The sequence below is a fragment of the Athene noctua genome, chromosome 9 (assembly GCF_965140245.1).
Source record: "Athene noctua chromosome 9, bAthNoc1.hap1.1, whole genome shotgun sequence".
Lineage (NCBI taxonomy): Eukaryota > Metazoa > Chordata > Aves > Strigiformes > Strigidae > Athene > Athene noctua.
In genome coordinates this window covers 15,905,744-15,919,482 of record NC_134045.1, presented here as the reverse complement: position 1 = coordinate 15,919,482, position 13,739 = coordinate 15,905,744, and the positions used below count along the sequence as shown (strand labels likewise).

At 45.8% G+C, this 13,739-nt stretch overlaps 1 protein-coding gene across 2 annotated transcripts in view; it reads right to left on the bottom strand.

Moving 5' to 3' along the window:
* Nucleotides 1-8,318, bottom strand: part of LRP3 (LDL receptor related protein 3) — a 30,354-nt gene extending 22,036 nt beyond the window's left edge. Inside the window, exons 1-2 of one of the 2 annotated variants that reach the window (XM_074912994.1) lie at nucleotides 8,022-8,318; nucleotides 1,644-1,691 (exon numbers count right to left, since the gene is read on the bottom strand). Coding sequence is in view for 1 of the 2 variants with exons in the window: in XM_074912993.1 (XP_074769094.1) it covers nucleotides 1,644-1,691; nucleotides 6,868-6,931 (112 nt within the window). In the remaining variant the exon portion in view is untranslated. Of the gene's footprint in view, nucleotides 1-1,643; nucleotides 1,692-6,867; nucleotides 7,169-8,021 lie in introns of those variants that run through there. The other variant, XM_074912993.1, reaches the window with a different exon arrangement.
* Between the last annotated feature and the right edge of the window lie 5,421 nt (nucleotides 8,319-13,739).

Below are 13,739 nucleotides of genomic sequence, written 5' to 3'. Positions count from 1 at the left end.
GTCTCCAGCAGGCTGCTTCTGCCCCTGATATCAGAACCAGCAAAGGCACCGCCCAAGGGTTCAACTCACTGATATGACAAAAGCTGAGCTCGCACTCCGCTGCATCAACAGGCTGAACTGGCTCAAGGCAAGCCTGGGAAAAGGGGGCTCAGGGGGAGGTCTGCTCCCTGTCAGCAACAGCAGCTTTTCTGGCTTAAAGTTGTTGTACAATACAGCCAAGATGGTGACTCAACCTGCATTCTCCAGAACTCATTATTTCTGCTATTACTAGCTTTCTGAAAAGAAACCACACTGCACCTTATCGTGGGGATCAACGCTGTAATAAGCTGCTTTGTCTGGACGTGTTTTAGGACAGCAAGCATTCCTCCCAACTTTTATCAGGGCTCCCCTAAGGAACATCATCTGCCTTACAACTGCACTATCCTAACCTGTTACCCTGCAACACACAGGTGAAAAGCTACACATGGATCACACTATTGCAATGACCATTTTTATGATCATTTTTCTCCCCAGCTCCAGTCATGCTGTCAGGAGACAAAATAACTCAAAACTATATCAAGACAAGAAAACATGAAGGCTACAGTACTCTGAGGTTTTCAGAATACTTGAAAGAATAAAAGCCAAATGTTACAACTCTCTCTGCTTCTAGCAAAAGAACGGCACTAGAAAGCAGCTGAGCCAACTGGATGAAGCATTATATACTTCAGGACGAGGTGCTATCACCAGTCTAGGCCAGCATAATTACTCAAGTTACACTTTGTAAACTCATATACCATACAGCAAACGGATGGCAAAGTCCATGAAAAGCCAAAGAACCACCCAGGCAGAACAGACTAGGACATAGATGACATTCCGGACTTTCTTCTAATGAAAAACCGTAAATACTGTGTTGCAAGCAACACACGTCCTATATGGTTCATCCACACTTCCCCTAAGCTAAATTTAAGGCAGTTACCTAATCATAAAATTACTACCTTTTCCTGATTTAAACCTTCTCTCAAACCCCCCTGTTGACTTGAATGCTAAAGCTCCCACATTAATCAACCCACTGCCTTAGAATTATTTTTGTGTTTTCCCATTCTGTTTCCTCCTGTTTCCCTTATTTGTTTTTTCTGTTTTAATTTAAATTGCAACCTCTTTGGGCATAAAGTATGCCTGCCAACATGACTGTGAATTGACAAGCACAAGAGGGCTCTTATCACTAAGAGGACCCGTAATGTTCCTGTAACATCAGTAAGTCACAGTACTGCTATAGAAAGGAAATTACACCAAGTGCTGCAATTCTGGTTGACTTTACACTTTGACATTCACGAGGCATTTTTAACATTCTTGTTTTAGCTCCCCCGGGAATGGGCCACTGTCCCTGGCTTGATATTCCCAGGCACATTTCCTAAACACAGTTTTCCCCTCAACATATCACATGTACTATAACCTTAGCCTCAAACTCACAATTTTTTCCTAGCACAGTGACACCAATGGGGGTCTATGACCCCAGGAAGACTTAGAAGCCCTAAGCTTCCCAAACCGCCATTGTTACTCTCTCAAACAATGGTCATACTGTTTTGTTAAAAGATCTCTTGGCATGGGGAAGACAGTAATGACTCAAAAGAACAGTAAATGCAAATAAGAAAAGTACGTCTTACCTAATGAGGTAACAGCACTTTCTATTTTCCCAGTCAGGAAGAGATTCACTGTGTAAAGACAGAAAAATAATGTTGATACAGGTTCCAGTGGCACAGGGTGTCAGCCAGTAGTTAACCATTTCTACGTGTTCACTGGGGTGTTAATATAAATACACCACAGTCTTCCAACAAGAACTTTGCTTATCTATACAGGCAAGTCAACTACTATCCTTCACTGTAGCTATAAAAAAATTCAACACACAATGTCAGTTTAGCATCTATCAAATATGCTACCAAAAGAAACAACTGCCAATCTATTTTAAGTTGCCTTCTGCAGGATTTTTTTTTTTATTTGGGGAAGACAGAACAACAATTATACTAAAACATTCATCATCACAGCTAGGTACTTTACCTGCTTAAATGCAACTAATAAGATTATTATCTTTAAATATGTCTCCTCTGAATAAAGCAATGTTAGCTTCTCTCGGGTAAATGTCACCTTGAAAATAAACTGCTAAAGCTAACATGATTACCTTGACTAATCAAAGGCAATGAAGTTTTCAAAAAGGTCCACTAGTAAAATCAAAACAGGGTAAGGCAATGCTTGCAACACACACCTGACTTACAAATTAGTCTCCAAAATACTCTCAGAAGTCTCCTCTCACAGTATATACCATTAGAGTGATCTGGTAAGAGTAGTTATTGCCAAAAAAAATTTCTCCTGTCATTGTTGCCCCAGAGGTCAGCATTAACATGTAGTATCATATTAGATTCCCCATATATTCTTTAAGGCACTTCTCAAAGAATTACAGCATATTTCACTAACTGCTCTCATTTTAGCAGTAGTCTATAATCTACAAAGACAGCCTATTAATAAAATGACAAATGTTTAAATGAATTAGAAAGGTTTAAAAGGTTACCAAAACTTAATTTACAACATCCCAGCTCAAGCACTCACTTTGGCTTTATTTTGCATGTGTTAAGTCTTAAATCTTTTTATAGTCGATCTGTTGGCAAGCATTTGTAAAAAACATCATTAAAAAATGAACAATAGGAGAAGAGAGGAAGAGAAATTGTCCCGTTCCCAACAGTCACTTGGGAAGCTGCTGACAATTAACACTATTTATGTCTCAGAGTAGCATGTACAAGTGTGGGCCACCATTGTTTTAGACACTGTCCAAACACATCACAAAACAATGACCCTTGCCCTAACCACCTTCTGGCGTAACTTAGACGAGCACAAGAGGAAAAATGTACCTAGAACTGAAAGGGTGGAAATAGAAAAGCTAAAAATGATCCCTTAGCTTGCCAGTTTGAGCCCAGTCAGTTTTCAGTTAGTGGTGGATCTGAACTATCACCAAACTCCAGCAGGCCAGGTGCCAGCAGCAGCCCTTCCCCGACTTAGGTCTGGGTGTCCACAACTTGGACTTTCTCCCTCCTGAAGACAGACCCCGAGAGCTAAATGCAGACAGCCATTTCGGCAGGCGCACAGACTGCTACAGACCTCAGCCTGAGACCAGGCCCCACAAACCAGAGAGAACGACCGCTCCTGGTGTCACCCGTCACAGAGGGCTTCAGGGTACTGCCGCAAGGGCAGGGACTTCGAGCTCCCTCCGAGGGGCTGCAGGATTGAGCTTTTAGTAACGCACAAGCGCAGAAGTTTATCTAAATGTCAGCATACATATGCTGTGGCTTGAGAAGAAACAGGCCTGAGCTGCAGATTTATGTTAATCAGCATTAACAGGACGTTCAAAGGACCTTAACAGCACTGATTTTATTACATAATTAATGTAACATTTGTTATATGATAACAACATGACATGTAATTATTTCCTTTGTTTCATGGCACCGGTTTGCTCCAATAGGTCAGTAAGCACACCTAGGAGCAACACCACCATCCTGTACCAGGAAACAGCTCAGCTCCGTTAACTCTCGCTCTGTGACAGAGCAGCACGTCCGTTTGTGACAAACCCTGGATCACAGAAATAACGGCGACACAACATTTTCTCACGCTGTATTAAAGCACCACTATTCCTGTAACCATAGTAATATAGTCATAAAGACTGAGAAGAAATTAACCAGTGATTAAGTCACAAATGTAATTGCATTAAAATTAAAATATTTTGTTTTGCTCCAAAGAAAGTACACGAATATAGTCTGCATAGCTATTAGCATCACAACTGAAGGGAGTGTTTGAAGGTGGGCTGTATGGAAATGTCTGGGTCTGTACTACCATTCTACAATCTTTCTTCCCACTTCCTACCCAAATCTTCACGATGGCCATAGCAGAAGACAAGCTCCCAAGCAAAGGTTCCCTCGTACGGCTGATGAGGGGCCCCCATGCCCTTTAAATGGAAATAAGTAGCATGAGGACAAGGGGCATGACAGAGCGGAATTAGCCGACTCTGAGTCACTTTACTTTCTTCTGAGGACTGTTAAGGAGACAGCCCTAGTTTGCTACCAGAAGGACATTTATAGGGAGCTTTGCACATCAGCCCTGGCAGATACCTAAGAAGGACAACCTCCAAAAATGCTCTTTTACCTCTGCAAATGCAAAACATCTATTGGCTGCTGTTGCAAGCTCTTTGCTCTCATTTTCAAACTCTTTCACACTAAGTCAGCAGTCAAGAACAGTTCTTTAAAATAAAGTCTAAGTTTCACATCAGGTACTTTCCCCAGTGACTGAGTAAGCTTACAATTGCCAGTATGTGTTCTCCTCACGCTCAGTCTCACTCAAGACTGTCAAACCAAGACACGAGTGATGTAAACCAGCATTTTCTGAAGCACTCAGCTCTTAAAAGTGTCAGAGGCCCTACAGAAAGAACAGCCATTCCCTGATGGTCTCCTTGTCTCTTAACAAACCAAAATCTTGTCAAAATATAAAAATAGGTGAGAGGCTAGAGATATATTAGAAAGTTTTCTAGACACTCTTTTTCTTAACTGTAGAGCAGAGTTATGGGAAAGCCAGAAAAAACAGAAGCGGTTCAGTTGGCTTGAACTCCATGTAGGAAACTTACTGTGCCATTCATTTGGATTGCTAAATAATTCTCAGGGTGAGGTTTTCAGCTGGGAAAGTAGTTATTTGGATCAAAAGGGAAATTTACATCTTGGCACCTCCGAACCACATGACAGCTACCAGGCTTTTCCCACAGCGAGAAGGGGAGACATCAGCCTCGCTGTTTTGATTACTTCCTATTTGATAACTTTCTACGGCCTCCAGAATTTCTCAAGAATGAGAAACAAAATGGCCTGGTGAAAAAACAGTTGCAACAAACTCAGTTCAATTCTTTGGAGCAGCAGTTTATAGATGAGGTCACATACAGCAATGGTCAGTAGCAATGAATTGATACAGACACCAAAGACCTCCTATAGCTTGCGGGAAAACAAAAAGCAAAAGAAAAGGATGGCAAGAAGCAAGAACCAAAAATGAGAACTAAAGGAAAGGACAGACAAGCAGGAAGTAAAATAGAAAAACAGTTAAAGCAGCAGCATTATATTCTTATGGGTTCACTGAAGCAAATACCTTACAAGCTTCCCACCTCCTATGTTTCCCAACTTCTACTAGTGTCAGTTGTTCAAAGAATAGGAATAAAACATTCCTGCTGAAGAGCCAGACAGTGAAATTCTAGAAGTCATAGAAAGCAGAAAATCTACTAAACTTTCAGCCTGGCATTACCCACAGCTAAATACAAGTAGAGTTCTCACTTAAAACTCTGGAGTTTACATAATCTTTTATTATCTTAATAGTCATTTTAATAGTCACCATGCTATTTCTGTTAAATAACAAAAGCTTTAATGAAGGTCTGACTGAGCCACAAAAAAATACCCAAGAAATTCAAAGATGTGGTGGAAACTTGTATCCTTCTCTAACTTTAAATAAACAGCGCAAGCAGACGTTATCCTCACGCTGTGCACATCTCTGACATCCCTTTAAGTCTCCGCAAAAAGAAGTTGTACTAGCTAGAACGGATGTTCAAACCGGTTTGTAGTTTAGATAGCGTTTTACACTGCACTTCCGTTAATTAAAATAGATACATTTGAAGTAACCAGAGCAGCTTTTAAACTTCAACTTCCTACATTTTTCTAGGCAAGCACTGATGTTAAAAAAACACTTTTACAAAAATAGAACGAGCAGTCTGGCCAGACACCCATTTCTGATCATTTATATAATGAACGCTAACTGTGATTTGGGATTATTAAAAATGAACTCTGATCCACTTTATTAGCAAATAGCTGTGGTTTCAGTACATGCTAGCTGGAGGAGCTGTAGCAGTTCACCAAACAACTGTCAGGAGAGTCCAGAGCAGCCCCGGCACCGCTCAGCTGCACCAGAGCTGCTGACGACGCTGCTCCCCCAGAATCTTTCGGCAGCACGCAGGAACGGAGCAGTCAGCTTTAGTAACTCCCAATTTCTACGTGCCCCTGTTAAATACACAGGGCCGTTCGCTCGCTCGTTCTAGTCACAAGCGTCAACGCTTCTCCCTAACAAAAAACATCTTCCCTGACAGAAAGGGCTGACAGACTGGAAACCAGTAATACGCTTCATCGCGTTGCCATAACTTAACACCTGCTGCGAAGCAGAGAGGAGAGCAATTGCTTCAAGCAGAAGGGAGGGAGGAGAGCGGAATATGGCAGAGAAACGGCGGGGAGGAGGGGGGGGGGATGTTTCTCCACCCTGCCACTCAGAGAAGTGACAGGCAGGCGAGAAACGCGACCGAGCGCCGGGCAGGCGAGGCGGCACCGCGGGCAGTTTCGTAACCGCCCCGGGAGCCGCTGCCCGCACCGCGCCGCACAAGAGTTAAAAGTCTGGAGAAGGCACCGATCATGTCTAAACTTTTTTTTTTTTTTTCTCCTCCCCTAAACGCTATGCGGGGCTACTGTAGCGGTTTCAAGGCGAAGGACAAACCGCTGGTTTCCGCAGGGAGCGGGCAGAACTCCGCTCGGCCCCGCCGCCGGCGGGGAGCGGCCGGGCACGGCGACCCGGGAGGGCGCCCCGAGGGACCCGCGGCCGCGCCGCCCCCCGCCCTGCTAGAAAGCGGAGACGGTGCGGGGGGAAAGGAGGGCGGGGGGGACTATCCGCCGGCCCGGTTTGGTGCGTCGTCGTCCCGTCCCGCTCCCCCGCCCCGGTAACTCCCCGCAGCGGAGGAGGGGGCCCGGCGGCCCCGGCACAGGTGCCCGCGCCGCCCCCCGCCCCGCCGTGCCCGGACATGCCCGGCCGCGCGGCGGCGGCGGGGCCGGCACTCACCCAGGCAGATGGCGGTGAGCGGCGCCAGCGCGCCCTGCCGGAGCTCCGCCGCCGCCTTCTCCATGGCGGGTCGCCGCCGCCTGCCCTTCAGCGCGGGGGGGACCACGGCAGCTCCGCGCCCGCCTGGCCTCTACGCCGAGCCGCGGGAGCCGGCGGCGCGGGCAGCCCGCGGTGCCCCCGCAGGCCGGGGGGCCGGGAGTGGCGCGGGCGCCTGCCGCCGCCGCCGCAGCCCCATGGCCGGTCCGCGCTGCCCGCCCCGGGGCAGGTGGAGGAGGACAGACCGCAGCGCCGCCGCCGCTCCGCCGCCCCACGTGACAGGCCCGCCGTGCAGCTGCGGCGGCCGGGCCCGAGGGCGAGGGGAGCGCCGCCCCGCTCCGCGCCGCTCCGCGCCGCGCACACCTGGGGGGCCGCCGCGAGCCGGCGGGCGGCGCAGGCGGAGCGCGGCCCGGGGCGGAAGGGCAGGCGAGGGCCGAGCCCGCCCGCTGCAGCGCCGGGCTTCCTGTCAGGCACCGGGCGCTCCGCTCCCGCCTCGCCCCGGGCCCCTCCGCCATGGCGCGCCCCGGCGGCCGCGCCGGGCTCGGGGCCGGCGGTGCGGCGCCCCGCGGGGAGCTGCCCCTCGGCCGGGCGGGCTGCGGGCAGCCCGCGGCCCCATGGCGGGAGGCCGCGCCCAGCGCCGCCGCCGCGGCCCGCCGGCCCCCCCTGCCGGGGGAAGCGGCGCGGGGGCGGGCGGAGCTGCCCCCCGGCCGCCGCCGGGCCGTGGGGAGCCGCCCGGGCCCGGCCGAGCCGCTGCGGGCAGGGCTTGCGCCGGAGCTGGGCCGGGGGCTCGGGGAAGCGGCGGCCGGGGCCGCCTCCTCCGCGGCCCGCCAGAGCGAACGCGTTGAAGGTTTAAAATGGGCCGTCGGCGGTAACGTGCGCAGGGAGAGGAGCCTCCCTGCGGCGCGGCTGGTCCCCGGAGCCCTGCGCTGCCCTCAGAGCAGGCGGCGGGTCACTCCGCCGGAGCGATGGGACCCAGATCCTTCCAGGCCCCGCGCGGTGCGAACCTGAAGGAATCAGGCCATACCGCCGGGGTCACGGATCCGCAGCGAGTCAACGCAGCTTGGATCAATACAAGCGACGGAGAACCATCCCGTCCCACCGAAAACGGACAGCCTCACCTGTTCACAACAAGCGGCGAGATGACAAAGTTCACTGGGAACTTCACTAGCAGAACAGCAAAATGGTGAACGATGGAAGATACCTTCTGTATCTCCTGCTCTACCTCACGTATTTCCTGAACTTCTCATTGTACCAGCTCTTCTGCTGGAGGCACAGCTTCTCTCTTCCAAGCCGCGAAGCCCCGACGGCACTGCCACGCTGCTCTGACACGAGCGCTGCAGCCCACCGAGCAGCCGTTTAATTGAGCTACAGACACCAACAACAGTACAAAACTCCATGACAGCACCTCTTCTTAAACTACAGAAATGAGGGCTGTGCTACAGGGCACAGTTTAATCCTCTAGGGCAAAGATGAGGTCTTGCTGCATTTCACTATAAAGAGAAATATTTCCCTACGTGCTTTAAAAAAATTGCATCTTTGCATTCTGCGGCTGTTCACAAGAGAGATACCAGACGTGCAGTCTGTGTGTATTTACAACAGACTCTGATGGCTAAATTAAGTATCGATCGGTAAAATCAACATCACGAAACAATCAATAACATACGTTATTGTACCCAGTTTCCCATGAAAGGGATGCAATTCCCAAGTAAAATTCGTATTTCAGGGTTTTCCATCCAACATCGAGGTCTAACTGCTAATGACACACACACCCGAACTCTCACGCCCTCCAGGGTTAGCTGCGGTAGGTGCAATTCAGTTATCAAAACAGGAACTCGGTTATTCTGTTATCGATGGGCCCAGGCTCAGCTCTTCACTCCAACTAGACATGGTGGAGTGATTGTATCAAAAGGGCGACATTCCTGGGGAAGAGTAAGAAAAGCAAGGGACAGCAGTAAAAGGAACTAACTGGGATGCTGAGTTAAAGCTGAGGCATCTGCTAACAGTGAACATCACCTTTTAGCAGCACGTACACCATGAGTAAGATTCTCACTAAGAGATGCAACAGTTGCTATGATATATTGAAAGCTTTGTGCTGTGTCAAACTTCTGATTGTCATCTTAAGAGTCAGGTTTAGATCAGGTACCACCCAAAAACAAGTTAAAAATAAGCACGTTCAAGAATGTTAATAAGCTTGTGTAATTACAAAAGTGGATGTGGGGAGGGACATGAGTGGCTCTGGGGGGAGCTGGGTTTCCCAAGCCCATGCCAGGTAACTTGCCCAGTTGTGTACATACATCACCAGGTCTCTCACACCAAAGGCCCATTTGATGCACACCCAAATATGCATTTGGATGGGTATTTCAGGTGTTTGTTAATTGTGCATGCTCCATCGAGGAAAACAGCTGCACAATTCTAAACATCCGTTTGTATGGTTAAAATATGAGAGAAAAGCATACTGTGCTGGTTTTGGCTGGGATAGGGTTGATTTTCTTCACAGTGGCTAGTACAGGGCTTGTTTGGAGTTGTGCTGAAAACAGTGCTGATAATGCAGAGATGTTTTAGTCACTGCTGAGCAGCGCTTACAGAGTTGAGGCCTCTTCTGCTCCTCACCCCACCCCAGCAGCGAGGAGGCCGGGGGTGCACAAGAAGTCGGGAGGGGGCACAGGCAGGACAGCCGACCCCAGCTGCCCCCAGGGGTGTCCCAGCCCCCAGGGCGTCCTGCTCAGCACAGACAGCTGGGGGAAGGAGGGGAAGGGGGGCACGTTCAGAGTGACGGCGTTTGTCTGCCCAAGTCACCCTAACACGTGTCGGAGCCCTGCTGTCCTGGGGATGGCTGAGCACTGCCTGCCATGGGAAGTGCTGAATGAATTCCTTGGTTTGCCTTGCTTGCACATGCAGCTTTTTCTTTACCTGTTAACTGAGTTTTCTCACTTTCACCTTCCTGATTCTCTCCCCCATCCCACCGGGAGGGAGTGAACAAGCAGCTGTGTGGTGCTTAGTTGCTGGTGGGGGTTAAGCTACAACACATACTTAATTTGCCTGGGGTGCCATGCAGTTTAAAAATATTAATTAGAACTATGATCCTCATTTGCCCATAAGCTCAAGAGTGCAATTTTAAACACACTGCTCAGTTAAATAAATACTTTCAGACGTGTCTAAAATAAAACCATTCCACAGAGCTACGCTCACAGCACCATATCTTGTTTAAAATTAATTCACTCAGCAGAAAGTTTGAGAGTCAGATTTGGCCAGGGAAATAGAGAAAAAGACCAAATTATAGCATGGGAAATACCAGATAAGAAAGAAAAGGCAGAAGAGGATGAGAAAATACCAGGCCAGGCTGATACTATTTTAGGGCAACAGTGATGACAGACGCTTTCTGGAGTGTCTACGGGAAGCAGATCGCATTGGAGCTAGAAAGCACATTAAAGTTGAAGAACAGACTCAGGTTCCCTTTTGCTGATTCTTACAGTGAAAAACTGGCAGAGTGGCGAAACAGAGGACTAAGGGCTTTAATGCCTGGAAACATCACGGTTCACCAAAGGACATCTCTCAGCACACTGAGATATTGCTTTAGGCCTTTTTATTTCAACAATATAAAGTGTGGCTACAGTAATATCTTGGGGGTTCAGGTGATCCTTATCCTTGCTGAGCTACAGACTGGTGCCTTATCTTAGCAGCCCTCTGATGGAATTATAGTAATTGTAATTCACATTTGTCTATCACTCTGGATCTTAATGGATGCCTAATGGACGATTGGCCTGAGGATCAATAGTATCACGTCCTGTCTACTTGGGATGAGAGAACTGGATGTTAAAATAAATACTTCTACTATGCTAAAGATGCAGAAATAATAAGCGGATCAATACAAATGAAGTTTACCCGTAGGTGAGAAGGCCCCTCATGCAGCACGGAGGTGACCTGGCTGTTCTGCAGCCTGCTTTACAACTACATGTGTCTGTGCTCTTTTTAAGTAGCATAATAAATCACACAACATTTTCCACAACTAAATTCTTCCTAATCTAACCAGACAATTCTTAAACCTTTAATGGGCCCATGATTGTAAAATCATTTCGTCTGGGTTTTTGAGCAGTAGTCTTCAAATTATGGGTCTGTAACAGCAATAATGGAATGTGTCATAAAAGAGTTTTTCTTCAGTGAGTCTATTATTGTAATAAAATAATGTATCTAGTCACCTCTACATTCCGCATTAACCCTTTTTATGATAATTATGAGTAAAGTGCATCTCTCATTTCCATTAAATAATATCCTTGCATCTCACTGAAACAGTAGACCGTATAGGACTGAAAGCAAAGCAACAGATGCACATTCTTTTTTAGCAGACTCTATCCGTGCCACTAACTTGTTGTTAAGATAAAACCCACTCAGTTTAGAATTATACTTTGATGTTCATGTAAGACTAACTTAAAATTCTGATTCCTGATTTTCAGTCACACACTTTTGTGTTCACGGAAATATATGTAAAAACTAGAAAATTATATATGAAATCACATATACATACGTTCCAGCATCTACTGGCATAGGGGAATTCATTATAATATTCAACATCCACACAAACACCTTGAAAACATAATCAGCAGAACCCATTCTAGGTGGTCTACTTCAGGATGATTTGCAGATCATTTTAAAATCATTTTAAAAGAGTTGCACCAAGCTAAACTAGTGTTGCCAGCCAAGTGTCAAGCCTTCATATCCCATTTCAGAACATGTGATACGGAGACGGCTCTAGGAAATTTCATTAGTAGAAGTTGTACATTATATATGCTGGACCTATAGGCATGTTCATTCATTTTAACACTTTTGACAGAACTGGATCACAAAAAAGTCATGCAGCACCACCAAAATAAAGTTCTGATAAAGTTCTACTGAGTGTAATCAAATGATATTACAAGTTACTTTTAAAAATACGCAGTAAAAAGAGGAAGACATCATGAAATGATACAGCAATGTTGAAAAGAGGTGATAGATTTCATCAATATTAGTATTAAAAATGTTAAAATAACTTGGAACCTTATCCTGTCCATGCAAGTAATCTCTGGCTTAGTCTGACTACATATAATTTTCTTACATTTTCCACATCAGTTCCCTCTATATCTAATTTTCATAACTCATAAAAGCTTATGCTTCTTTTATAAGCGTCTCTCTCTTTGGATTAATTTGGTTGAAATTTCTTTAAACTAAGACTATAATTTTACCTGTTCCACAAGTGCTTTCTATGCATGTATCACTTTTTCAGCATAAATTGGTTTCAGTGCAAAGGCAGTACGGAGCTGTGTAGATAAGCTAGCCCGCAATCCCATATATTTAAATCATCACTTTTCTTTTTTGAAACCTGGCACTAAAGTTGGTTAGAAAACATTAGGTGTGGTAACATGCATTATTTGTCTCAACCTCACAGAGTTTATTGCTAGCTTTATTTTTACAAGGGTTCATACTGCACCACCATATAACACTATCTGGCTGGATTTAATAAGGTTTACATTTAGTGACAACTACACTCTCCTCAAAAGGGAAGAAAATTCTCAAGGGTACTTTGCTGTACCAACTTTAATGCTATTCCAGTCTTGATCCATTATAGACCATTACTAAACTTCACAGTGAACTATTTTCCTTACTCTTCTTTAAGAATTTGTTATTCATGTATTCTATGAAGAGCTGAAAAAAACTCCGTTGTAATTCACATTCATTTTATGAAATGTGAGGGGAATAAATATAAGCAACTTGGTATTACAGGAAAGTGAATCCAAATTGTTTGATGGAGAAATACTATAATAAGATCACCCATGTATAGGCATTGTTCCAAAGAAAGTGCAAAGCTGTGATATTCCTCTGTGACACTCTGAATGTTCAATGAAATCCTGAATTTGTATCAAGCAGGCCAGATTATGAGTAGCAATTACATTAGGGTAATTGCTTGAAAAATAAAATATAATCATTCTCTCTTGAAAGGGTTTAGTTGTCTTTGTAACTACTATCAAGGCAGCATTAATTGCATCTTAATTTTTTTTATACTTTTAACTTAGCTCTCTTAGCAAAACTGAAGGTCTGCGTGACCTGCTCCATTAAGTAAATTAGGTCTCATTTTCATTTAACAGTGTTATTGAAATCAAAGTTTTGAAACATGTAGCATAATTATGGAAAAGGATTAGAATTGTCTTCGTTTTTAATTCTTACAGAAATAATATGAGGAAGTTTATCCAGGTTCCTTGTCAAAATCATTAAGCTCCACTGGACAGCAAGTCATTCTGGACACCTGAAAGAGAAAAAAGCACTTGTGGTGCTGTCTGATGCCAGCAACTATGTCAATTGTTTCAGGAGGCTCTCATCTATCACCTGCCAACGTAGACACCTCGCTGCCTGCGGCACGCTCCCCAGCTCCGGTTCCTGGGATCCTTTAAGCACCTTCCCAGTCCCACTGTGTTGCACAGAGGTTCTGCAGCTTACACAAGTACAATGAATTCCCACAAATTTATTTCACTTGTCACTCCACAGTAAAAGGCTACTTCAACACTACACCACACCTCCTACCTCCCTGGTGACTTTATCATTTAATAACCGTATTTAGATTGATTTAAACTGTGGTGATGCTAGTTTTTATTATCTACGTACTTGAAAATCACTGCAAGACAATAGCGAGGCCCCTGATCTACTAAAATGCTAAATTGATTTCTCTCTTCTGCCCATTCCTTCATGTCTATTGATGAGCCGAGTTTGGATGATTTAATTTAGTTTATCATAAATCCTTTCATGCCTTAGTTATGTTAGGAGCTTACTCTCTCTGGTAGCTGGAGTCATTAAAGGATTTACTGTTCCAC